We start from the raw sequence: 24,172 nt of genomic DNA, 5'->3' as shown, positions 1-24,172 counted from the left end.
AAATATGGTCTGTGTACTGTTTTATGAGAAAAAAACTATTTTGAAATTTTTTTTAGTTATGACTGTTTTTGAATTAAAGTGCGATATCTATGTTTGTATTCGCCACACCAACGATCAATTGCAATACTTAGCATGTGCATACACAGTTTATTAAATTTGATTGCATGTGGTCAGAATGCCAGTAGGAAAATCACAGCGTCAGTCGTAGCACTCTGAAATTGGATTATTCAAATACAATGATAAATGGATTGTTTAAAATTGAGCTAAGTAAAGTAATAATACCGTCAAATTAGAAAAATCTAATAATTCTTAGCATGATGGTCTATTATTTTTGAATACTGTGAGGCTAGTTCCTATAAGTTGCGGCCTATATTAGAATAACTTCAAATTGATAAAAAACTGAAACCAACTCTCTCCTACAGTCCCCCACAAGTTGCGACCTAACCAAGGAAGAGGAAAGCGCCTGAATTACTGAAAAAATATGCACCAAGTGCAAAATGTTTCATATGCACATGTACATACATACATACACCTGCGTTCAACTAATTAGAAACGAAATTCAAAATGATATTGTTTGCAAATTATGTTTATTTTTTTATTTCTAATAATTTTCATAAATATAATTTAAAATATAATTCAAAATCTAACAGAAACTATAATAATAAAAATTTCAAAGCTTGCAAAAAATGTAAAAAAATTAATCAAACTTCAAAAAATTGCTATCAAAATTTTTTCAAATTTTTAATAAGAAGATCTAGAAAATTTTCGAGTATGCAGTTCTGTAGCCCATTAAATTGTAGTCTAAAGCTGAGATCCCACGATTGCCGCAATACACCAATTATTGCCTCATTTTATGCCCCAATCGTGTGATTTCACAATAAATTGACTCATGCGGCAATAGAGGCCGATATTGTGCTTACAATGCCCAATCAAATACAACCCACTTGCGGCAATCGTGTGATAGCTCGATTGGCAATCATGAGGCAATGAAAATTTCAAAATTGCGGCAATTTTTATTGTGTTCTTGTGCGGCAATTGAAGTGAACAATACACAACAATATTTAGGCTGTTTATTAATAATCTACTTTTTTGCTTCCTTATGTGTCCAAAAACACCGAAATGAATATCCTTGTTTTCGGAAGCAAGATAACTTTTAATTTAATTTGTATTTAAATTATAATTTTTCTTGAAGTCCGATGGCGGAATCTTTGCTGCGATATATACCACCACAAGCAAAACTCATACGAGAAGAATACGAAAGATATTTTATGTCACCAATTGGCGAACTGCCATGACAGTATAAATTTGTTTACTATTTTATCATTCCCTCTGGTTTCGCGGCCCCTGATAAGATTTTTTGCGTTGGCCAATGCATGAATAGCGTTGAAAACCAAATATGGGTAAGGTAAAAAATTCTTAATTTAGGTTGAACAACTAAAGAGCAGAACCCTTCTCACACATATTTCTGCCAAAAAAATAGCGCTCTGATGCTATATGCAAGAAAAAATTCCTTTCAATGGCATGAGCTTTACCGATGGCCTTATTTCCACTTGTGAGATCTTTTCTAAGCGTGCGTAATCTTCTTCTATGATCTTGCAACTACAACATTGGTCCGATGCGTCAACCTCTAGTCTTATGTCATGTAGGCCAACAAAAGTCCTTATAAGGAAGCTGAAGAGCACAGATGTGCGTTTTCTATTATAGGAGAGCCAAAAATCCTCGATGTAAAATTTGGCCATTGATATGCCAACAGTGGTCTTTCTTGGAAGGATGTGGTCGAAACATTCCTTGCTGATTCGCCACTTTTAAAATATCCAAGAGCTGGTTTCCTTGAGTCTTACTGCTGCAGCAACGGCCGAGCAATTTCATCAAGCGGAGGTAGATGCAAGGTCGCATTTAGGGTGTATGACGACGTGAGACATCGTAAATTCGTATAATATAAACATAAAAAACAAAGTAGTCCAGACATATGGGGTTTCTAATGATTTCGACTGCAGCACCATTATGAATTGCAACCTGATTTTACAATAAATAGGGATTTTCTAAATAACTCAACTGCAGCGCCACCTAGCGGGTCCATTTTTCGCATAAGTATTTTTCATCATGCAGGAAGAACACATTTTGAATTTGAACGAAATAAGTTCATAAATACGGCTTTTATATATAACTCGGCTCTATCGCCACCAAGGACTTTTCTAGTAGCCTTTAATAGGACTTTATGCGCATGGAATAACCTCCGAAATTTAAATCTATCCAGGGGTTTGAGTTAAATCGCAACAACGAAAACGGTTATCATTTTATACATAAATATATGTACATATCTATACACATAAATTACTTGTTTTATTATTATTTTATTCGTTATTCGAATAATTAATGAAGATAATAATTATTCGAATAACGAATAAAATAATTTATCCGTCATTCGAATAATTTTTTTTTGAATAAACAAAATTATTTATTATTTACGAATAACAAGAAAAACAATTTATTCATTTGTTATTCGTCATTCGAATAAATTTTGCCCAACTCTGGTATCTATGACAATAAATAAATCACATGGCGAGACAGTTTTCATTTCCTTATTTATTTATTATCACTGAAAGCCTAATTTTCTTAGCACTAACAAATATAATATTCTTAACTCTAATTTCTTATTTGCTATTTTTTCAGTCCACATCCAGCTTTCGAAATGTACCTTCTAAACCAAATAATGGTCCGGTATTAATTGAACCGCCTCCCACACGTAACTTCTCATCAACACCATAATTCTTCTCTTCCAATAAATATTCGCGATATTCCAAAATTAACTGCTCACTTCTAGCAACAATCTCCTCGATGCTACTATTCTCACCACCATATTCCTTTGGCAGATACTTTATGGGTACGGCTTCGCAAAGCGATTCAAACGTGGTGTGCACTTGGAGCTGTAAAAAAGGGGTGAGCACTGAATGAATTTAAACTTATTATTATTTATTTATTTTATGCAAGGTTTTTCAGGTTAACATTTTTTTGTTATTTTTTTATAAAAATATGGTTCATGCTTTAATCTAAACCAGATAAGCCAAACTTTCAAACTTTATACAGAATTTAGAAAAATTCAACGAAATTTCGTCTAAATTTTGCACTTTTTAATCTGTGTAAAAAACAAAAATATTGCATACGCAGATAGATCAGTTTTTCAATTCTAGTAAACCAAATGCAAGTTTTAAGCGGCTATAAAATCGCGTTGATATTTATTGATTTTTTATTGCTGACGGATTTTTGCACTTTTTACCATATAAAAAGGAATTTTTGTACAATAAAATGCACATGACCGTTTGCAAACAAAATTAAAAAAAACGCTAGATTTTATAAATTGCAATTGTTATATGCATAAAACCGCAAAATCCGTCGAAAAAAAAATTCATTAAAAAGCAACGCGATCTTTTAGCTGCTTAAAACTTGCACTTGTTGCACTGAATGACATAGCCGATCTATCTGCGTACCGAAATTTTTTTTTAAAATTCAGATCAAAAAGTTCAAAATTTAGACGAAAATTCGGTGAATTTTTCTAAGTTCTGTATAAAGTTTGAAAATTTTGCTTGTATGGCTTTGATTAAACCATGGACCATATTTTTATAAAAAAATAACAAAAAATTTTTAGTTTTAAAAACATTGCAAATATTAAAAAAAAACACCATGCACTCACTGGAACAAGTTTTAACCAAAAAGTGTTTGCGCCATCCGATGTTTTTTTTTTTTAATATGTATTCTGTCATCATAATCAAGTAATTTAAACTTAAAATCAAAAGCTTCTATGGGAGCATTCTAAAGATACTCAATTATCCGTAATTTATTGGGGAATAACTTTAATAACGAAAGTCAAAAGCCATTCTACAGTAAAAGGAGGGACCCCAAAAACACCCAAAATAAGCGCCTATTTTTGAGCCCAATATAACTTCTGAACTAAAAGAAATAAATGAACAGAATACGATTTAAAATAAGGCTGTAACTTTACCTCGTATCAACCCACAAAAAATGGAAAACTAAATTATGCTCAAAAATCCCCATTACCCTCCCAAACTCACCCTTTCGACCATCTTCGCTGGCATCACCAATTTAACAGCGGCAAACATTTTCTCGAATACGGCGCCAGTATTGAAAAAATGTGAATTTTTAATGCGCATCGGCATACCCTCTTCGGCATACAAGCTAAAGCGCTTCATAAGTGTTGGACTCATTTGAACGAAATGTGCCATGGTGAAGTCCTCAAAGTCGCCGATTTGCATAAAACCACCCACAATCAAATTATCATTGCTTATCAAAAAGATATCTTGCAGTATGAAGCTGGCGCGCAATATTTCAGTCATATTGAATTTGTTGGGGTCGTATTTGCCAGGGCGCATTAACACTAAGGATGGGCCATCCTCCATTAGCGGTAGCGGCAAGTAAAGCGTAACGCTGCAGATTTTATATGGAATTTGTACGATTATACTAGGTAAAGGATATGTAATTTTCGCTTACCCCAAACGTATAATGGCGCGCAGCCGTTGATCATCCACAAAGTTGTGTTGATTCAAATCGGGCATGGCCGTACGCAAAGTATAGTATTGATCCAGTTTTCGTTTCGCCTTCTCCAGACTAAATTTGCAGCCACGCAGGAAGCTTACAAGAAATTGATCGCTCATGCGGCACTTTAAATGTGGTTGCCTTAGCAACCATTCTCTCAATGCAGCGATGTCCACGGCCCGACGTTCGGGCACCTCATTTAATTCGGCAATTGCTTTTCGTTGTAGCGCAGGTGTTAGTGGGCGTATATCTATCGTGGGCGTGGTCATTTTCGTTTTTTTTTCACGACTTCGTTTACGCCAGAAATAGTTTTAAATGCTGTAGACACTGCCTGGATGATTTCCCGAGTACAGAAATATTACAAGTGAATTGTGTTTTTGATTAGATATTAGAAATATATACATTAAAGCTTCACAGATAAACTTGTCGCGATAAAAATATGGATGTGTGTACATAGCGAATGCGATATTTTGTTCGTAAGTTATAGTACATGTTTTCCACGCTAGCGATCAATTGCAATACAAAATATGTACATACTTACACAGTTTATTAAATATGATCGCTTGTAGGCAGCATGCCAGTAGAAAAATCGTAGTATCAAACGTAGCGTGCTTTATTACACCCAGAAAATGGACTATAGATTTTTCTATTGAATTCCATTTACAGCCGCCTTGGCTGTACTTTTAGTTGAGGCTGCACTCAGATAGAAGTCTGGTGACTGGAGGTCGTGTGGGTGGACAGGATGTAGGCGGCTAGTGAATTTATGGACATCCAGTGGATTTGCAGGCGGCTGGAAGCTGATCAATCGGCAGGCGGCTCGTGCACTGGCAGGCGATTGGCGTATTGTCAGGTGGCTGGTGGATTGGCCGACAGCTACAAGCAGGCGTTGTCGCAAAGGGTGTTAGCGGGGCGAACGTAGGCGTGCACTAGTTGGATGTTGGAATGATTTGCGAGTAGTAGGCCGCCTCCCTTGGACCTGGGAGCATCCGTATTATGGCAAGCTTAACGCGTCGCGAGCAACTTACGAAACATTTTTAATTTTAAATAAGAGGTCTCGAAATTTATGTTTACACAACTTATACAACTTTAATTCAATCGTATAAAGTATTGAATTTGAGTTGGTTAAACACGATATACATAGATTGGCACAGCCGGCAGTCACGCAAACTTCAACTGGGAAAACAAAAGGAGATCGAGATCAACTAAATATTGTCGTTCGAACACCAACATAAGCAACGGAAAACGTTTTTAAAAATACAATAGCCTACCCCGAGACTCAGCTTGTGTATTCAGCTTCTTTCACTGACTAACTGACCGTTTATTCCAATGATTCAATATTATTAATAACTTTTAAAATTTTTTACTTAAAATATAATTTCACAATTACGCATTGGTATTGCATCAGTCAGTGGATTGATGATTAGGGAAGACAAAAATATGCACAAAAACCTAATTACATTATCATTAAAATGACTCCAAAATATTAAAAATATGCTTAACGAAAATTTTTTCGCGATTATCGCATAAAAAGTTTTTGTACATACATACATACATATATGTATTGCAAACGAACGCTCCACGTCACAAGACTTTTTTGGACAGAATTTAAAAGATGACAATTCTCCAGGTGAAAATATTGCAACATTTTATTGAGCATATTTGTATACTTCGTGTATAACAATTTGAGAAAAAAACACTTGAATGCATAAAATACCTTTTTTTATAAAGAAAAATATTTTAAACAAAAAAATTACTAACCGATTTTTAAAAAGGCTACCAGAAAACTTATACTTTCTTAAATCCAAAAATTTCGTATACACAAAAAAAAAATATATATATATAAAAACATTTTTTCCCTCTATATAAACTCCTGCCCCCTAGATGAAAGGCTGGCTACGCCCTTGTATACAAAACAATTATAGTATTTAAACCATAGGTATATCATACGGTCAGTTTGCTCTTTTAGAGCGCATACATGGTTCCATAATAAATGATTCCAGTATCTTCAATTATGTACATGTATTGTAACTATCAATATCTTATAAAGAGAAGTGTAAATTCTTTCTATCTAAAACTAATAAATTCACCAATTTCTATTGAGCTCGAGGCCGTTTTTTAAATGAAAATTTTTTTATTGTGGAAAAGCAACAATAATTTTAAAAAATGGTAGAAGTGATAGCTATTTCATTTATTAATTTATTTACAAATAACTTAAGGACGAGCACACCTAAAAAAAGGTAAACATTCTAAAAATAGAATTATTAGCAAAAAACCAACAATACCAACAACCACATGATCAAGTGAATTGCAGCGGAATAGATGCGCTTGATTGTGTTGGCATAACAAAAAAGAAAAAAGAAAATAGTGGAAAAAAGCAAACGATAATTTACAAGACGTACTTAGCACGGTGCATAGGCAACTGGCTGAGTCAGTGGGATCGTCGGTTCGAATCCTACTGAAAGAAGTCTGATGAGGAAATGTGGTGATTTCCGAAATAGCTATCACTTCTACCATTTTTTCAAATTATTGTTGCTTTTCCACAATAAAAATTTTCATTTAAAAGACGGCCTCGAGCTCAATATAAATTGTTGAATATAATTGTTATAAAGGCCAAAAAATAACAAAAAAACAAATAAAACTAATAAAGTTAGAAGGACGAAATTCGAGGATGTGGTAGTTAACATATTAGTCCTTGACATATATTTTTTTCAAAAATAAATATTGGAAATTTCCAAGGATATTCAACGATAAAGTTTTAAAACGACATTTTCAATACTTATTCGTCCTGGTGCACCCAAAAATACAATTTTTTTCCATTCTACATAATTTTTCCTTTCAATTGATATCCTTATTGTTATTCTACAATGCACCCCATCTTTTGAATAATTTTTTTATTCAATCATATTCTAGAAACTTCAAAGTCCTTTTAAAAAAAATCCTGACGTCAGAGAGAACTACTAGAGAAAAACTAAAATCGCAGTTTTACTATATTTGGCCCCAGTTTTGTGAATATATTGATTTTTTTTCGTGTGTAAAATTGACTGACGCACGGTGCTATCACAGCGCTAATATTCGGGCCTATGTCTGAAGAGGGTTCAGCTCTTTAGTCGTTTCGACCTAAACTAATAATTTTTCGTAAGCTCTTATCAGACGCCGGCTAGCAAGTGTACATTGGCTAGTAGAATTATAGAATTACACTTAAAAGCTTTCAGTCAAAAATCCAAATAGTAACGTCTCATCACCAGTGTTCCCATTAAAAAAAAGCTCCATGACAACTGTACCCAGCCGAGTTCAAAACAGCTGTCACTATCAGCCATTGCCATGAGTTTTACCTATCATCCCCCCAACTACTCACCCGGTCGAACTTCTCCGCCCGAATATCAAAAATATATGTGCATACTTATGTGAGGCACCACCTCCTCGACCATCAGTTGCTTAAAGCGCCTCAAAGCAAACGGTTAAGTGTGCTTGCGAAAGCAATTGGAAACGAGAAAATAATTCGCACAATCGAAAGAATAAATTATTTGACGTTTCTAAACAGACGCATTAAGTCTTACCTAATTCTTTAGTTTCTTTTTGTGCTTAAAAAGTGTAAAGTAGCTTAAGAAAATGTTGCGTTTGTTGAGAAGTAACGCGCTAATGTCGTCCGGCAAATCACTTGCTGGTGCTTTGAATGGAGCGGTAGCCAAATATTCCAGTCTGGTGCCAGATCCACATATTGAACCGGAGATTCTTTATACAGGGGTAAGTACAATGCGCATTTTTGTTATTTTAACTACAAGTGTTTATAGTATATATGGGTATATAAGTATTAATAAATATTTATGTATACATATAATGTAGTAGGTGCATGTTTATATTAATCTACATATTAACAATCACTTGAACGTTTATTTCCTTATATTTAAATATCTTATTATAAAATTTCCTGAACGGCTATCTGAATTTACTTTTTCCTTTTTTAATTTTGGGCTGCTCCCGCCCCCACTTGAAATCGAAATCAGATTTTTGTAGCCGCAATCTTGGATTGGATTCAGTACAGGAAGCGTACAAAAAAAACATCGAGAAAATACGTTTCTTGGTTATTTTCGTTTTATTCGCTTTGCCTATAGTATTATTTGTATTGCCAGAGCTTTTCTCTAAGTTGCAAAGTGAGAACAGAATATTAACCACATGTCATACATATGTATGCATGTATATGTTGGTTTGTATTTCTCGACAGCCGGTCGCGAAATTTGCTTTTTTATAATAATGTACTTTTTAATTTTTTGTTTGGTGTGCCTTTTTCTTTTTCAATGCCTTTGAATTTTGCTAGTCATGTTGATCGTCTTTCATCGCGCATCCTATTATGTTTCGCATATACACTGTGCCACCAATTGAACCAACCCTGCAGGAAAATTTAGAGTTCCTCACATGCGAATTTTCAACCCTAACGAATTTATGTACATTTATACGAGCATCTCATGATTCTTGAATTCATTTGATAGAGGGATGCCCCGAAATTTTTATATTTTTTTTTATAGAAGTTTAGCACTTTACCTAACCAGTGCCATATATGTAGATCTACATTTCAAACTTGTACAATAATGATGAAAATTCAACAAACTTCAGCATTTGCACCCAAAAATTCCCAGCTTTTTATTTAGAATTTTTAGAAAAATTGGGTATCCTGAGACTTTTCTGACTCCAAAATAAGTCCGGATATTAATAGAATAGAACACCAAAACAATATTAAATTTCATAGATGCATACACACACATTTTCATAAAACGAAACTTCCATGATAATACTATCAAAAAACTTAAAAGATAAATTAAAGTAAAAGTCACACCCAATTATACATTTCTATACGTGTTGTACAAGGTTCATAGAATAGAAGGTTACGACATGGTGCTGTCAAAAATTTGTTTTCCTCCAATGACGTAGTTGCAAAATGAGTTCTGATTGGCTGAAATATTTTACGAAGAAGGAGAGTTTACAAAACGCAGAAAATATAGTTGCCGTATAGCATATTTTGGGAATCCTAATAAAACGGGCATTTTTGATATAAAATCAATTCGCTACCGAAAATGCAATTCATCTTTAAACATACGGTAAAACCTTAATTACCTTTTTCAGTGTAATTTTTGCAATCAAAAACAGCGCACTTAAATTTTTAGTAATTTAAATAAACTCAAAGACGCAGAGAAAGGCACAAACTTCGACGCAAATTGTCAAACGGTAAATATCAAGGTTACATTTGAAATAAAACGCGATGTATTTTTGACTAAAATAGTGTATTCTTATAAGATAATTTTTTAGGAATCTGGCAACTCCAAAATTTTAGCCATCTACGTCATCAAGATGGCGGCCATGGCTGATGTCGTAACCTTGTATTCTATGAACCTTGCATGTTGTATGTATGTGCAGTGCCGAAATAAATTATTGACAAAGAGAATTTTTCAAATGTATAGAAAATTTTTTATTACAATTTTTCTGAGATTTTTTTTATAAAAATGTAGTTCATGCTACAACAAAGAACATTACAAAAAATCTCTAGACTTTGTGCAAAACTCAGAACATTCCATAAATTTGGATACAAGTTGTCATTGTAGTATAAATACATAGTAAGTGCTAGTTTGAAGTTGGTAAACAATCGCTTTGAGATTTGGCAGTTTTTTTCGGGCAGTTTCTTCCAAACAAAAAAAAAAACTGCCGAACATACTTTCTATATTCGTCTTCATTAAGCAGTCACGGCTTGAATTCTTTGTTTAAAATCCATTCGTCATTGAAATAACAATCGCTCATTTAAACCGGGAGACAATTACAAATTTTGTTTACATCTACCCTCAAGAACTCACACATTCTAAAGAAAACAAAAAATTTTTTACGATTATGTATTAGCTGATTCAACGGCGCTACCACATTGCGCAGTGTGTTTATTGCATTTAGTTATAAATGAAACAGTCTGCAGGAAATCGCAGTATCGAATAAAATACGGCGTATAGTGTCGATAGAAAATAGATATTGTAAAATATACATATAAAATTTGCACTTTGTTATACTAAAATTGAATGGGCTACAAAACTGCATACTCAGAATGTTTCTAATAAATTTAATAAAAATCTCAAAAATTTGATGATACTTTGTCGAATTTTCATAAACTTTGTACAAAGTTTGAAATTTTTCCTTACATGATTTTTGTTAGACAACGAGCTACTTTCGTAAAAAAAACAATAAACATTAAATAAATGAAAGGGAAATAGCGAAAGAACGCTAAAATGCCTCCTCTCTACTTATATTTCCGCCACTGTACCCGATATGAACTGCAGAACGAAAGCATATTCAAGCGAAAAAATCACCAAACAAAAATTTGTTTAAAGTACACAAAGGATCGCTTTGCCCCAAATTGTGTCTAGATTCAAAAGCTTTTGCGCTGATGTGCTTAAGCTTTTCCTGGAGGGCTCGCCGGCATATGTTTTTTCTTTTGGTAAACGTGGCTACTTCCATGTACGACAAATACACCGGCACTTTGCATTTGTCATTTCAGGTAGTTTATTAAAATGCTTGTTTTTTTGCAACTGTTTTTTTATGTATACATAATACTTACAAATACAACATAGTACGAGTAAATACATATTTACACACATACAATGCATAGATAAAGACGCTGCCCATTTAATTTAAAATAACAGGCAAACAGATGATTGGACAATATATTATTAATAAATTTTGCTTTAAATTATTAAAATTCATGACGAAAAATCTATTGTCATTGCTAAGCGTAAATTCAATTGCTGATTTGCAAAAAAAAAACACTTACACATTTCTAGCTCAGACAAGCATACAATTTGATTACAAGTAAATTCTATAAAAAAATTAATTGCATTCACTTTTTGCTGACAAGGAAATCTTGCAGAATTTTATTGATAACGGTAGATTGCTTGAAAAAAAAATAGACCGCCACTTTAAAAAATATTTAGAACTGATAAACCTAAGCTCAGCTGCGTTCAGCTTACTAAGTACTTAAGTACATACTTATGTACATATTTATGTGCTGATTGTTGACATTCAAATTAGCTTAGTAGCACAGAGTAAAATGAGAAAGCACTTTTTAATGCATACAATTTATTAGAATTGATTTTATATTAAAATGTTTAGATTGGTGAGTTTTTCTGAAGCTTAAAAACAATAAATATAAATTCTTGTAATGTGTTAAGTAAGAGGAACCTATTGTTCCGTGCCGCCTTCGAACAGCAAATCGTTTTTATGATACGATTATTTATGCCGGTTAAAAAATATGTTTCTTATTATTTTAGTGCAGATACATATGTACATACCTTGCAAGCCAAAATTCTCGAAATCTTAACGAAATCTTTAGGAGTTTCTCATTTCTGTAACGATTTTATTACGAATTTTCAAAGAAAATTATATGAAGTGGTTGACACGAACTCGTAAAGAAATTTCTGTATGAAAAATAAAGAAAATTCTGCAAGAAATTCTTCACATAGCAGCCTTTTTTCATATCGAAGGCACAGTTTGTGTACACAGTTTGTTTCATTTTAGGAAATTCGGCAAAAAATCGAATGCGATTTTTACGAGTTCTTTAAAATTTCTCTACAATTCAGAATACAATGCAAAATGGTTTGCAGGGTACGTACATACCTACATATGTATGCATGACGAAATAATAAGCTTTAGCCGGGGATTATCTTGGATTTCAAAATTACCAGCGTGGAATTTCTTTAATAAGTTGGAGAATAATATTATTTATTGACTTGAAAACCTTATAACTACGAAAAAACTGGAGTAAATTTTTGGTTTGATGCTTGCGGAGTTAGTAAATTGTTTATGGCATAGATATGTACATATGTATGTAGGTACATCCGTACACAATTGATAAATTCATGGTGTTCTTTTTTTCACAGCAATAAATACTACCTATTTGATGTGCATATGTATATTATTTATAGGGGCAATAATGATGAATGAACAATAAATTATCGCAAATTATCTATGTAAGTAATTAAAAGCTTTTACGTGCTACACATGCAAAATCTTTTGTGAGTTGCCAAATTCCAAATAGAACCTCAATCCTTTACTGTAGCGGCGAATTTGAATAAACCTTTTCCGACATACATATGCATGTTAAATATTTGATGATGACTTCATTTCAAAAAGTATCAACTCCGCCACTCATTAAGCAAGATAATGATGTTTTTACAAAGTTTTTTTTACTTGAAAAATAACCATTCTGTATTTTAATATCTTAACTATATGTGTGTGCTTTTTAATATCTACCTATTATTCACCGCTATGTTCTATGTACGGCTCCGAAATTTGTTCAGTACTCGCAGATAGAGTTAATGCTTTCATATAAAAGCGCTTGGTCATTTACATGCCCTGCAGGAAATTGAGCTAGTTTGTAGCTAAAATTGCCCTTTTTAATTGGTTATTTTCTTCGTTCGTGACTAACTACTTTTGAAGGGCGATGGCCGAAAAAAGTTAGGACTTGTAACTAACTACTTTTTAACATAAAATATCAATAAGAAAAAATTAACTTAATTTTGTTTTTTTTTTTTTAATTTTTTACATGTTTATTTATTCACTAAATAGTTCACTTATGTTGAAAAAAACTTGAAAGAGGCTTGCCAGGGGAAAAATTTAACTTTTATGGGTCCAGCAGATTCAACAGTAGGTTTAAAGTAAGTTCACACGGGCACTGCCAATTACGTTGTTCACTTCTGAAATACTTATTCTTAATTCGATTTGACAGTTCATTTTTAACCCTTCAATTACTCCCTTTCTTTGTCTTTTTTTTCCATTCTCTCTTGTTTTGTAATTGGTAATTGGTTTTGTATTACCTATAAAGGAGTTAATTCGCTCATAATTTTGTATAGTTAATTACGTAATTCGGAGGGGGGTAATTAGAAAGCGAATTACGAATGGGAGAGCGAATTATGTGCCATGGGAATGTCGTATAATTGTCACATTTTTTGAAACCGGAACTTTTAGTGCACCACCTCTAACCACTTTGCCAAGGGGCTCAGTGGAATGGGTTTGGGGTTAGTTTTTTTTTTACCAAGTTCTTTTCTTCAAAACTCCTGTATGACACTCCCCCGAACAGGAGTCTCGCCAAATTTTACTTAAAATGTAGTAAAAGAGAACGCTGTTGAGAGAGCAAATGGCGTACTTGATCCGAGTGTGTTTACATACAAAATAAGCATTACTTTAAAGAAAAATTTGGAGCTTATATGCCTGCAACAGGTGAAGTAATAAAACAGCTTTCTCGCTTTATTTTCTGACATTCGGCTGCTTTATAGTCAAATAATAGCTCTGATCCAATACTTTTCGTGAAAAATCTTGTAAAACTGTCAAACAGCAAAATTACTCTCTGAAGTGTGAGTCAAAAGTGAGTAACAACAAAAAGTACGGGTACAAAAAATCCATTTTTCCTGTAAAAACGTCAACCAGTAATTGCTTGACACTTTTCATGATTTTACCAGAAGAAAAAGTTCGGGTAAAATCTTGCAACTTCATTCTCTACACAACTCTCCAAAAGTCGCTCTCATTTACAGAATTTTGGAGGATTTTGGAGTACGGGAACATTTTTCCTGCAACTTCCTGCAAGTTCGTGTAAAATCCTGTAAGTTCATGGAGTACTGGATCAGAACTTTTAAAGGCAATTTTTCATATAAGGCAGTGTCAAAATTTTTCTTCTCGTTCTAATTACTTCACCTGGTATAATTCCGCAATGATATGCTTGTTCATGAATCAAGTAATTTGTAACAAATGTTTAGTCTTTGAAAGCGAATTCTCGGAAATTAATTTTTAGGCAAGTAAGGATAATTTTGATTGAAGAATATTTAAACAGAAATATTAAACAGACCCTTTTTATTGGTTCGCTTCCTAGACCTAGTCCGAGAAATGCGAGATTGATCCTTCTATTGGAATGCCAATTATATTAATAAACGAAATCTTATAGTTAATTTCCTCCAAACTTTCACTGCAGTTTATGTCTATTGGAAAACGGGGACTGAAAGTGTAATTTCGGGAGCTAAAAGCTCTTCCGAGGTCCCTCCACTTTGTGTGACAACAAATCGGAGGAGTAGCTCGGCCAAACACTAACATATTTTTTAAGCGCCAATCTATGTACTACTAAAACTCTTCCGAAAGGCCTTCCACTCTGCCTTATTTTATTATTTCTACTTTGTATGGAGTGGCACAACTTGGGCTTCTGCTTTTGCTATATGTACATAGAAGGTACCTCAGAAAGCCGCTCGGAGATTATTTCTTCTCAATCTGCTTCTTTAATTAAAAAAAAAATCATGCTTTTATTTATGTATTTATTATTCATGTCAAATATATTTTATTGTAATTTAAAATGTACATATATTGATTATAATTAGCTGATACTATCTATGCGTAAATATAAAATCTATAGAGGGCTTAAGAAAACTTGCCTAATAGATATTTTAAAGCACGTAGCATTACTTTACCAAAATACAATAATGTTGCCGCAATAAATCTCAAATAAACCGGTGTCAAAAAATTCTGCAAGTTCAGGTTAATTTGCATACTGAAGAACACTTTGTGTGCGAAATATTAGTTTAAAACCACTAACTAAATCTAGTTTTGTTATTGGGTTGTATGCGGAGCTTTTCGGCCGGTAAATTCAAAAGGCAAAATTTACTTTTCCTTCTCTCTCCTACGCGTTTCGGCGTCCTTCACGTCTTCATCAGGGAGTCTGATATTTATTTAAAAACATAAGACATAAATCTAGTTTTATTATCATATAAGGTAATTAATAAGACAATGATCATTATTCATTTCACTATTGTCCACATTTCTCTTTATACAGCTTTTCATTAACAACGAATGGCACAAGAGCAAAACTGGAAAGACATTCCCTTCCATTAATCCAACTACTGAAAAACAAGTCGCTGAAATCCAGTGTGCCGGCAAGGAGGACGTTGATATCGCTGTGCAGGCCGCACGCAACGCTTTCAAGTAAGCTTTTATACTATATTTACGCTATCGTTAAAAAATATTATTAACATACATATTAATTTCTCTTTAACAGAGTCGGTTCACCATGGCGCCGCATGGACGCCTCCGACCGCGGTGTTCATTTGAATCGTTTGGCTGATCTAATAGAGCGTGATCGCGTTTATTTGGCCGTGAGTTACATTTTTTTATTGCATCGCCCACATTTCTCCACCTTCATTCTTTTCTAGAGTTTGGAAACGTTGGACAACGGTAAACCCTATGCAGTCGCCTACAATGTTGACGTACCTGTCGCTATCAAGAATTTACGCTATTTTGCCGGCTGGGCTGATAAGAATCATGGCAAGACCATTCCCATGGATGGTGATTTCTTTGCTTACACACGTCATGAACCTGTTGGCGTGTGCGCCCAAATCATTCCATGGAACTTCCCAATTCTCATGTTGGCCTGGAAATTGGGACCAGCACTAGCTACTGGCAACACCATTGTACTAAAACCTGCTGAACAGACTAGCTTGACTGCACTCTACATAGCTGAACTGATTAAAGAAGCTGGCTTCCCAGAAGGTGTAGTTAATGTGCTGCCTGGCTTCGGCGACGCTGGCGCCGCGTTGGCCAATCACTACGATGTCGATAAGGTCGCCTTTACCGGTTCCACTGAAGTGGGAAAACTTATACAGCAAGCCTCCGGCAACACCAATTTGAAACGCGTCACTTTGGAGTTAGGCGGTAAGAGCCCGAATATTGTTTTGGCCGACACCGATATGGATTACGCTGTGGAGTCCGCACACTTTGGGCTCTTTTTCAACATGGGACAAACTTGTTGCGCTGGTTCGCGTACCTTTGTCGAAGATAGAATTTACGATGAATTTGTTGAACGCAGCGCTGAGCGTGCCAAGAAGCGTACGCTTGGCAACCCCTTCGAATTGCATGTCGAACAGGGCCCACAAGTCGATCAAGAGCAGCTACAACGCATTCTCGGCATGATTGAGGAAGGCAAGAAGCAAGGCGCCAAGTTAGTAGCTGGCGGCAACCGTCCCAACCATCTGCCCGGCTATTTCGTAGAACCCACTGTATTCGCTGATGTGCACGATCACATGACGATCGCGAGGGAAGAGATCTTCGGCCCCGTGCAACAGCTCATTCGCTTCAAGACTTTGGATGAGGTGATTGAGCGTGCCAACAACTCCGACTACGGCTTGGCGGCGGCTGTTTTCACACGCGACATTGATAAGGCCAACTATGTCGTGCAGGGTTTGCGCGCCGGCACAGTCTGGGTGAATACATACAATGCCTTTGGCGCACAAATGCCTTTCGGTGGTTACAAGATGTCCGGCCATGGACGAGAAAATAGTGAATATGCGTTGCAGAACTACACCGAGGTGAAGAGTGTGATTGTCAAGATTCAGCAGAAGAACTCGTAAAGGGCGAAAGCGGCGAGATGATTATGAATGTCGCACTGATTGTTACTAATACCTACTTGTAGTATGTTTGTCTTTAAATGAAAGGCTGAGGAAGGAAATTGCAGTTTAATTTAAAATCGCACAAGTTTTCTATATTGTCATGTATACATATGTCTGAATTACTAGTACCTATTTCATAAAATATTTTGCTAACGTACTATTATACATATGTATGTTCATATGTGTGAAATTAGTACCTACAAATACAAATATACGACAGTTTCGTATGAGCTGTACAATGACATAAAACAAATAAAACTCTATACCTAATCTAAAAAACGAAATATGATGTTTTGAGCAGGTACTTTTTTAAATGGTCTCGAATTGCACAAATTATAAGATTAATTTTATTAGTTTTTTCAATGCTCATTGATTACAATATTTTAAATATCAACCAATCAAAATTTAAGATATTACTTTAAAGAAAGCTGAATAAAAGTATTAGCGGCCGCCTTAGCCTAGTGGTTAGACGTGTGTGCTTCCCCAGTTCGACCTTGTGTCAATTACTGTTCCGACCACGTACACGTTTGTTTTATTCTAATAGAGCTTTCACCTCGGCAGGCAGTTACAAAACTACGAGTGTATTTCTGGCAGCAAAAGGCCTCGCACAAACAAGTCAAATGTCAATATTTGATAACTTTTTAAATTAAACAAACTCACTCATCTTTGCTTTATTAATCTGTATCTCCACCATTTACATATGCTTGTAAGTCCAAAAATTCTCTCATAAACCTATCCACTATCCACTACCCCTCGGCATAGTTTTTTTCGATTAATCCACATCCAACTTTCGAAATGTGCCATCCATGCCGAATATACTATCAAAGTCTGGCTGCTTGCCAACACGCAACTTCTCATTATTCCGATATTTATAATCCTCTATAAAGTAATCACGCCTATCCAAGAAGAATTGTACTGAGAGCTCTGTAATCTCTTCAATAGAACCATTTTCACCACCATATTCTTTGGGCAAATATTTTTGTGGTATATGCGCATACAGTGACTCCAAATTGTTGCCATGTAAATGAAGCTATGGGTGACGAAAATAAAAACAATGTTATTGCCGTTTAATACAATATTCTCTGCATCGAAATTATCACTCAACACTTACACGCTCCTGCTGCTTGGCTGGCATCAGCGGTTTAAGCATATTGAATACCTTTTCGAAGCCTGCTGGTATATTAATGAAATGCGTGGCACGTTGTCGCAAAGGTATCGCTTGTTCTGCAAAAACTAACATCTTCTTAACAACATTTGGCGTATGTTGGGCCAAATGCGCTGCCGTTAAACGTGATACGTCCAAGACATCAATGAAACCATTTACAGCCGCATAATCATCTTCGCGTATCCATAGTTCTTGTTGCGCATGCGCTACTGCCATTATTTCCTTGAACGTATACTTATCGGGTGGATAACTGCCGGCGCGTATAAACATAATTCGTGGACCAGTGTCATGCAATGGCGTAGGTAGTAGCGAACCAGAGCTGTTGAAGAAATTTCAGTTTTTATACATTTCTTATAAAGCACACATATTTTACCCATAACGCAAGCGTTCCTGTACAGTCGGATCATTCACATCGGATATAGTGTAAAAATCAGGATACTTAGTTTTCAATGTATAGAACCAATCGAGCTTTGACTTGGCCTTTTCTAGGCTGAATTTGCAACCACGTAGAAATCCTACCAAAAGCTGATCATCGGGACGCACATTCAAATGTGGCTCTTTGTCGGCCCAACTCTTCAACGCCTGTAGATCCTCTTGTAGGCGCTCCGGTCGCTCATGCAGCTCCTCGATTGCCACTTTTTGTAGATTTTCTGGTAGTGGCCGTATATTCAATTGCGACATTTGAGCGTTGTTATCGTTGCTTTGATTTTGTGTATTACTTCAGCACTGAGCTGCGTTAATTCACAAACTGGCGCTGAAGCGTTAAATGACCTCAATAATATCTATTCAATTTACTTAACATAGTATTGCAATGTACAAATGTGTGTGAGTGTACAACGGAAAGTGACTTTTGCTACGAACTTCAGCCATCCAACGCTGCTCGTTAGATAGTTTAATTTAGTATTAGTATCATTAATTTTTACGATTATTATCATTAGAAAAGATAAAATGAGTGCAAATGCGTTTGTTTTTTGGTTTGTATTGCATAACTATTATTGCATTTATTTGATTAAGAGAAAATGCATTTGTGTTACTTATTAAGCTTTTTTTAGCACTTACAAGTATTGGGTGCTTCATCGGGTGATAATTAAGCGCGTTTGATAAAGGGTGTTTCAAACGCGATTACTCTATGCACATTTTTCGATTATTCAGTTGTTCAAAACTATATCCTTTTGTTATAATTAAAGGACGCATCCCTGTTATGAATCGTTTAGAAGACTCGTCGCTGGGTAGACTAGTATGTACTCGAAAATGATGTTTTTACTGCATCAAAAAGCACTCCCTATAGACAGGGAGGGGGTATCCCTAGACACACATAGAGAGGTAATTTAACAACGTTGACCGTTTCGCATACTTTAGATCTAACAAATTAAATTTGAAAGTAACGGTTATGGTATGATCGAAAAAAAACAAAAATAATAAATATCGATCCAAAATTAATCGAAAAAGTAAAAATCGAAAATGAACTATTATTCTTGACCGAAAAAAATAAAAATGATGAATGATGATCTGATTTTCAAAATAAAATCCATTTTTTTAAATTAAATTTTTACTGAAATTTGATTCAAAAATACTTAAATAACAAAAAGATTATACAAAATCCGTAACACACTTTTTAAAAAATGTATATATGAAATAAAGATTTTTGGCTTTATCCTTAGTGATAAATTGAAAAAAAAAATCGTCCCATGTTTTATATATATATATTGACTTACAAAAATAGTTTCTCAAAACAAAAGATTATAAAAAAATTCTTAAAAAATTGTTATTGGAAATAAAAATTAATGGACTTATTATTAGTAATAAACTGTTCAAGCGAAACTTTTTACTTTCAATTGTTTTCCAAGTTAATTTTTACAAAAATTAATTGATTTAAAAAGATGGAATTTTGCAAAAGTTTTTTTTTTTAATTTGTTAAACAAATACTTGTTATGGATTTTTATTTTTTCGATCATATTTCGCCGTTATAATAGAGATCGCTTTAAATACTTTGTGATCTAAAATATTAACTCTGAAAATAATGACAATGGTATGATCGAAAAACTGAAAATCCAAAAATAACGGTTATTCTTGTTCCAAAGAAGAAAAATCATAAAGTAACGATCAAAAATAAAAATCCAATTTTAACGAATAATTGATGGGTTTTATTTTAGGGGTCATATCCGTTAGGATAAGTGATTTAAATAAAAGGAGTCTTCTCGCCCGTGCAAGGGCTTTACAAGACTCCAGAATACCCTTAATGTTTCTTAACAATTACTTTTAAAAAATAAAACCAATTATTAGTTAAAAGAATTACATATGTATGTATTCAAAAATCCTGTTAAATAAATTAAGTTTCTTTCACAGTATCTAAATTAAAAAAAATATTAATTTAAATATAAAAAAAAATTTCCGAAACTAAAAAATGTTAAAAATTTGTTACAAAGTTTTATTGCAAAAAAATAATATTTGTGGTGCTATTCTTGGTAATTAATTAATTAGTTCTTGGTAGTTAACTACAGAATTTCAGTACAAAAACCTGTAGTTAATTGTCGATTCTTAGTTAACTATGCACTGTGAATTTGGCCCTTAAATTTTCATTTTCACAAAAAAAGAAGTGATTTTTCAAAACAAGTAATTTTTAAGCAAAAAACAAAACCGACTTCAATTCTCATATAAAAATTCAACATTATCTTTAATTTCTTCATGATCCGATGATCGGATTTAAACCAAATTAATATGGGACCACCTGTAAGGTAACACCTTTCCTTTAAAAAATTTGAAGTTTTTTTAATTTGTTAAAAAATAACTTATTTTAAAACCATTTCGATCTAAACTCTTACAAAAAAAAAAAAATGGAGTAAAATGGTGTCTTTTCTCAACCTTTAAATAAGTATGATTCGTCGTATGATGAATTAGGATGCCTTTTTTTTTTTTGATAATAATTGTTTCCTGACCCAAGAGCAGCTGTTTTTGCACCCGATTACGGGTAAGATATTTTTCATATTGCTTATAATACAACTTAACATTTTCTCCTTGTTTGGGTGGCTAAGCGAATTTACTTATTATTATTTTTATTTTTTTTTAAGAATGTACCACTCACGCAATCAATTTGAGCAAAAAATAAAAATTTTACTTTATCTGTTTTTTTGACCATCGCTGTATTTGCTAGCACAGGTGCTAGGCAAGTTTTTTCTTGCTGCTAATCGCGATCTAATCATATCGTTGAACTGATAAGATGACTGAAGACGGTAACGTGAGGACTTCAGCACCGCATAAATAAATGGGTGGTATTGATAAGAATTTTATTGTTTACAAAAATAGCAAAGCAACTTAAATGAAGTGCGAAATAGCTATTAAGAATTGACACAAATTGAAATACAGCGACTTTTTTTTCAGGAAAATAACTCATATTTTTTGGTTATCCAGGGTAAATGTATTAATTTCTATGAAAATCATCACATAAAACGAAACATTTCTATAAAAATAATCGCATTCTCAACTACAACAAAACACCTAATCCACCTCCAATTTTCTGAAAGAACCCTCCACACCGAACATGCTCTCAAAATCTATGGGTTTGCCAACTCGCAAGCTCTCATCGGTGCCATAGTTCACATTCTCCTTAAAGTATTCTCGATAATCGTCCAACTGTTTATTAGTGTAGTTTATAATCTCTTTTATACTACCGTTATCGCCACCATATTCTACAGGTAGATAACGCAGTGGTATATGATCGTAAAATCTATCCAACTTTCCGGCGTGCACTGAAATCTGCGAAATAAAAACTTTTTAGTTATGAACTAACCTTAAATTCATATCCTATCTTACTCTTTCCTGTTGTTTTTTGGTCATCATCGGTTTAAGTAAATTGAAAAATGTTTCAAAACCATTTGGCGTATGTATGAAATGCTGTTGCTTGGGACGCAACGGCACCGCCTCCTCAGCCTGTACGGACATCTTCTTCATAATGCTCGGTGTCATCTGCATGACATGCGCAGGCGTAGCGCGCTCGACATCTATAATCGATACCATTCCCGATATAATGGCGTAATCATCATCGCATATTATGATTTCTTGTATATGGCTGATCGCGCGTGCAAATTCATCAAACTTATATTTCTCAGCTGGCAGTTGACCCTGGCGTATGAGAATAATGCGTGGACCATGCTCATTCAATGGTGTAGGCAGCAGCAACAGTAAGCTACAAATATGCACATACATATTTTAATATGAGAAATTAAATTTTCTTAACTGCGTCATACCCAGCGTTAATAATCTCTCTAACAATTGCTTCATCCGCATTGGAGGCGGCAAAAAATTCTGGATATTTAGTGCGCAGCGTATAGAATTTATCTATTTTACTTTTAGCCTTTTCCAAGCTGTATTTGCTGCCACGCAAAAAGGAAATCAAAAACTGATCATCATCGCGCGCACGCAAATGTGGCTGTTGTTTTATCCAAGTGCGTAGCACCGCAATATCAGCACCAATGCGTTCGGGCACCTCATTCAACTGCTCAATGGCAATTTTCTGCAGATGTTCGTTGACGGGGCGTACGCTGAGCTCTGACATGTTCGGGTTGTCTGTCGATATCGTCGTCAAAATTTGCGCGAACTGCCCAACAAAGCACTTGAAAGCGAACTAAATAAATGGCAAACGGTGAAGAAATCAGCAAAGGATTCGTGCGAAATCATTTACTTGTTTTATCAAATGATAACCAATAAGTTTTATTGGCTTTGCTGATAGCGATGTATTGATTAGTGCATCGAGGGTTTCAACAGCATGCAATAGATTTCGTTTGAAATAGAAGATGTACAGCGGTGATAGATAAGCTTGTTAATTGTATTGGACTAATTTGCCAAATTTTCGCTGTTTTAGCAGGCAAGTTTAAATACAGTTGCCTTTCGCTAACTTGCACCAACAGGAAGGAAGATCTGAACACAGGCAAACATAGGCCAACGTATCGTATTGAACAATGTTCTAGAGCAAAAAACAAAAATTTTATATAGTTCTAAAAGGATGAACATGATTGGTTTTTATTGTGAAAGGACCTTTGATTGAAATGCACTCTAGACGGAAATTTGAACATTGTTTCTAAATAAAGTCTTGCCTGAAATTTTTTCCAATAAAACGTTCACGTTCCTTGAATTGCCTTGACATTCGAAGGTATATACATACAAAGTTTAGAAGTCGTATTCCCAAAGCAACAGAAATCAAATAAAGAAAACAACACTGAAATACGAGCGTTGGTATCAGTATAGATTTGTACTCCTTTATTTCATTCAGATTGGGAAAGATGATTTAAAACACCTTGAATCCCTAGCCATTCTAAACGAAAAAGATCTCCTTTAGGAGGACATGTCCTCCCTTTTGCCTAAAAACTAAATGTCCTCCTTTATGACTGAAATGTTCTCCATTTTTGCATTTTGTATTTTTCGAATAATGCTTCTAAAGTAAATCTTTTTATTTGTAAAAAATTATTAAAAATCAACACGATTTACTAGCGTCTTGAAACTCGCACTTTATCCTACTCAAATTTAATAGGCTATAACTGCATAACAATATATTTATAAAAATTCTGAACGAAAAGTTTCAAATTTTTGACAGAAATTGTTAAAATTTGTTGAATTTTAATAATTTTTCTACAAAGTTTGAATTTATATGGTGCTTGTTATATAATGCCTTAGATTTTTTGTAAAACAAATAATAAACATTGCGTACAAAATAAATAAAAATAGCCAAACTTGTCAAAATGCCACTAAAATTAACCAGTGTATATGTACATATTTTTTATTTAAAACGTTTTTATCAAAATACATATCGTCGCCTGGATAAAAGATTGTCGTATGTTACGCACGAACGTATGACGCTTAAGAAAATCTTTTACCCAGGCGACGATATGTTGTTCCTCAGGCGTCCTCCTTCTGAATCTTACCTGGAGTAAACGTCCTCTTATTGTGTTACAATTGTCCTACCAAGTCAAATGTTCACCTGGTAACCCTAAGTTACACTCGCTCTTATCTATCT

General features: G+C 34.2%; 3 protein-coding genes across 3 annotated transcripts; 1 reads left to right on the top strand and 2 right to left on the bottom strand.

Moving 5' to 3' along the window:
• Positions 1 to 2,566: 2,566 nt before the first annotated feature.
• Positions 2,567 to 22,800, bottom strand: LOC118745267. Its single transcript, XM_036478793.1, has 9 exons — positions 22,410 to 22,800; positions 21,976 to 22,348; positions 21,704 to 21,918; positions 18,539 to 18,865; positions 18,112 to 18,484; positions 17,789 to 18,030; positions 4,507 to 4,839; positions 4,071 to 4,443; positions 2,567 to 2,927 (listed from the first exon to the last, which is right to left on the bottom strand). Exons 1-9 carry the CDS (start codon positions 22,715 to 22,717, stop codon positions 2,670 to 2,672), a joined length of 2,802 nt encoding a protein of 933 aa, XP_036334686.1. The 5' UTR covers positions 22,718 to 22,800; the 3' UTR covers positions 2,567 to 2,669.
• Positions 7,749 to 17,284, top strand: LOC118744605 (aldehyde dehydrogenase, mitochondrial-like). Its single transcript, XM_036477731.1, has 4 exons — positions 7,749 to 8,295; positions 15,392 to 15,540; positions 15,614 to 15,710; positions 15,768 to 17,284. The coding sequence occupies exons 1-4, from the start codon at positions 8,161 to 8,163 to the stop codon at positions 16,959 to 16,961; spliced, it is 1,575 nt and encodes a 524-aa protein (XP_036333624.1). The 5' UTR covers positions 7,749 to 8,160; the 3' UTR covers positions 16,962 to 17,284.
• LOC118744611 (alpha-tocopherol transfer protein-like) lies at positions 17,740 to 18,883 on the bottom strand. Its single transcript, XM_036477738.1, has 3 exons — positions 18,539 to 18,883; positions 18,112 to 18,484; positions 17,740 to 18,030 (listed from the first exon to the last, which is right to left on the bottom strand). Exons 1-3 carry the CDS (start codon positions 18,844 to 18,846, stop codon positions 17,773 to 17,775), a joined length of 939 nt encoding a protein of 312 aa, XP_036333631.1. The 5' UTR covers positions 18,847 to 18,883; the 3' UTR covers positions 17,740 to 17,772.
• Positions 22,801 to 24,172: the final 1,372 nt, after the last annotated feature.

This window comes from Rhagoletis pomonella, unplaced genomic scaffold, assembly GCF_013731165.1.
Source record: "Rhagoletis pomonella isolate Grant_MI unplaced genomic scaffold, Rhpom_1.0 Rhpom_scaffold_00008, whole genome shotgun sequence".
Classification (NCBI taxonomy): Eukaryota; Metazoa; Arthropoda; class Insecta; order Diptera; family Tephritidae; genus Rhagoletis; species Rhagoletis pomonella.
Note: the sequence above shows the minus strand (reverse complement) of the source record. Positions and strands in the feature narration are given on the sequence as shown.

Bases quoted from the DNA above. Each gene is read 5' to 3' on its own strand.
- LOC118744605 (XM_036477731.1), top strand. From the start codon at position 8,161: ATGTTGCGTTTGTTGAGAAGTAACGCGCTAATGTCGTCCGGCAAATCA. The intron at 15,541-15,613 runs GTAAGCTTTTAT...TCTCTTTAACAG, and splicing joins GCCGCACGCAACGCTTTCAA to AGTCGGTTCACCATGGCGCC. The intron at 15,711-15,767 runs GTGAGTTACATT...ATTCTTTTCTAG, and splicing joins GTGATCGCGTTTATTTGGCC to AGTTTGGAAACGTTGGACAA.
- LOC118744611 (XM_036477738.1), bottom strand. From the start codon at position 18,846: ATGTCGCAATTGAATATACGGCCACTACCAGAAAATCTACAAAAAGTG. The intron at 18,485-18,538 runs GTAAAATATGTG...TTTCTTCAACAG, and splicing joins CAGGAACGCTTGCGTTATGG to CTCTGGTTCGCTACTACCTA. The intron at 18,031-18,111 runs GTAAGTGTTGAG...CGTCACCCATAG, and splicing joins CAGCCAAGCAGCAGGAGCGT to CTTCATTTACATGGCAACAA.
- LOC118745267 (XM_036478793.1), bottom strand. From the start codon at position 22,717: ATGTCAGAGCTCAGCGTACGCCCCGTCAACGAACATCTGCAGAAAATT. The intron at 22,349-22,409 runs GTATGACGCAGT...GCATATTTGTAG, and splicing joins AGAGAGATTATTAACGCTGG to CTTACTGTTGCTGCTGCCTA. The intron at 4,444-4,506 runs GTAAGCGAAAAT...TAAAATCTGCAG, and splicing joins CGCGCCATTATACGTTTGGG to CGTTACGCTTTACTTGCCGC.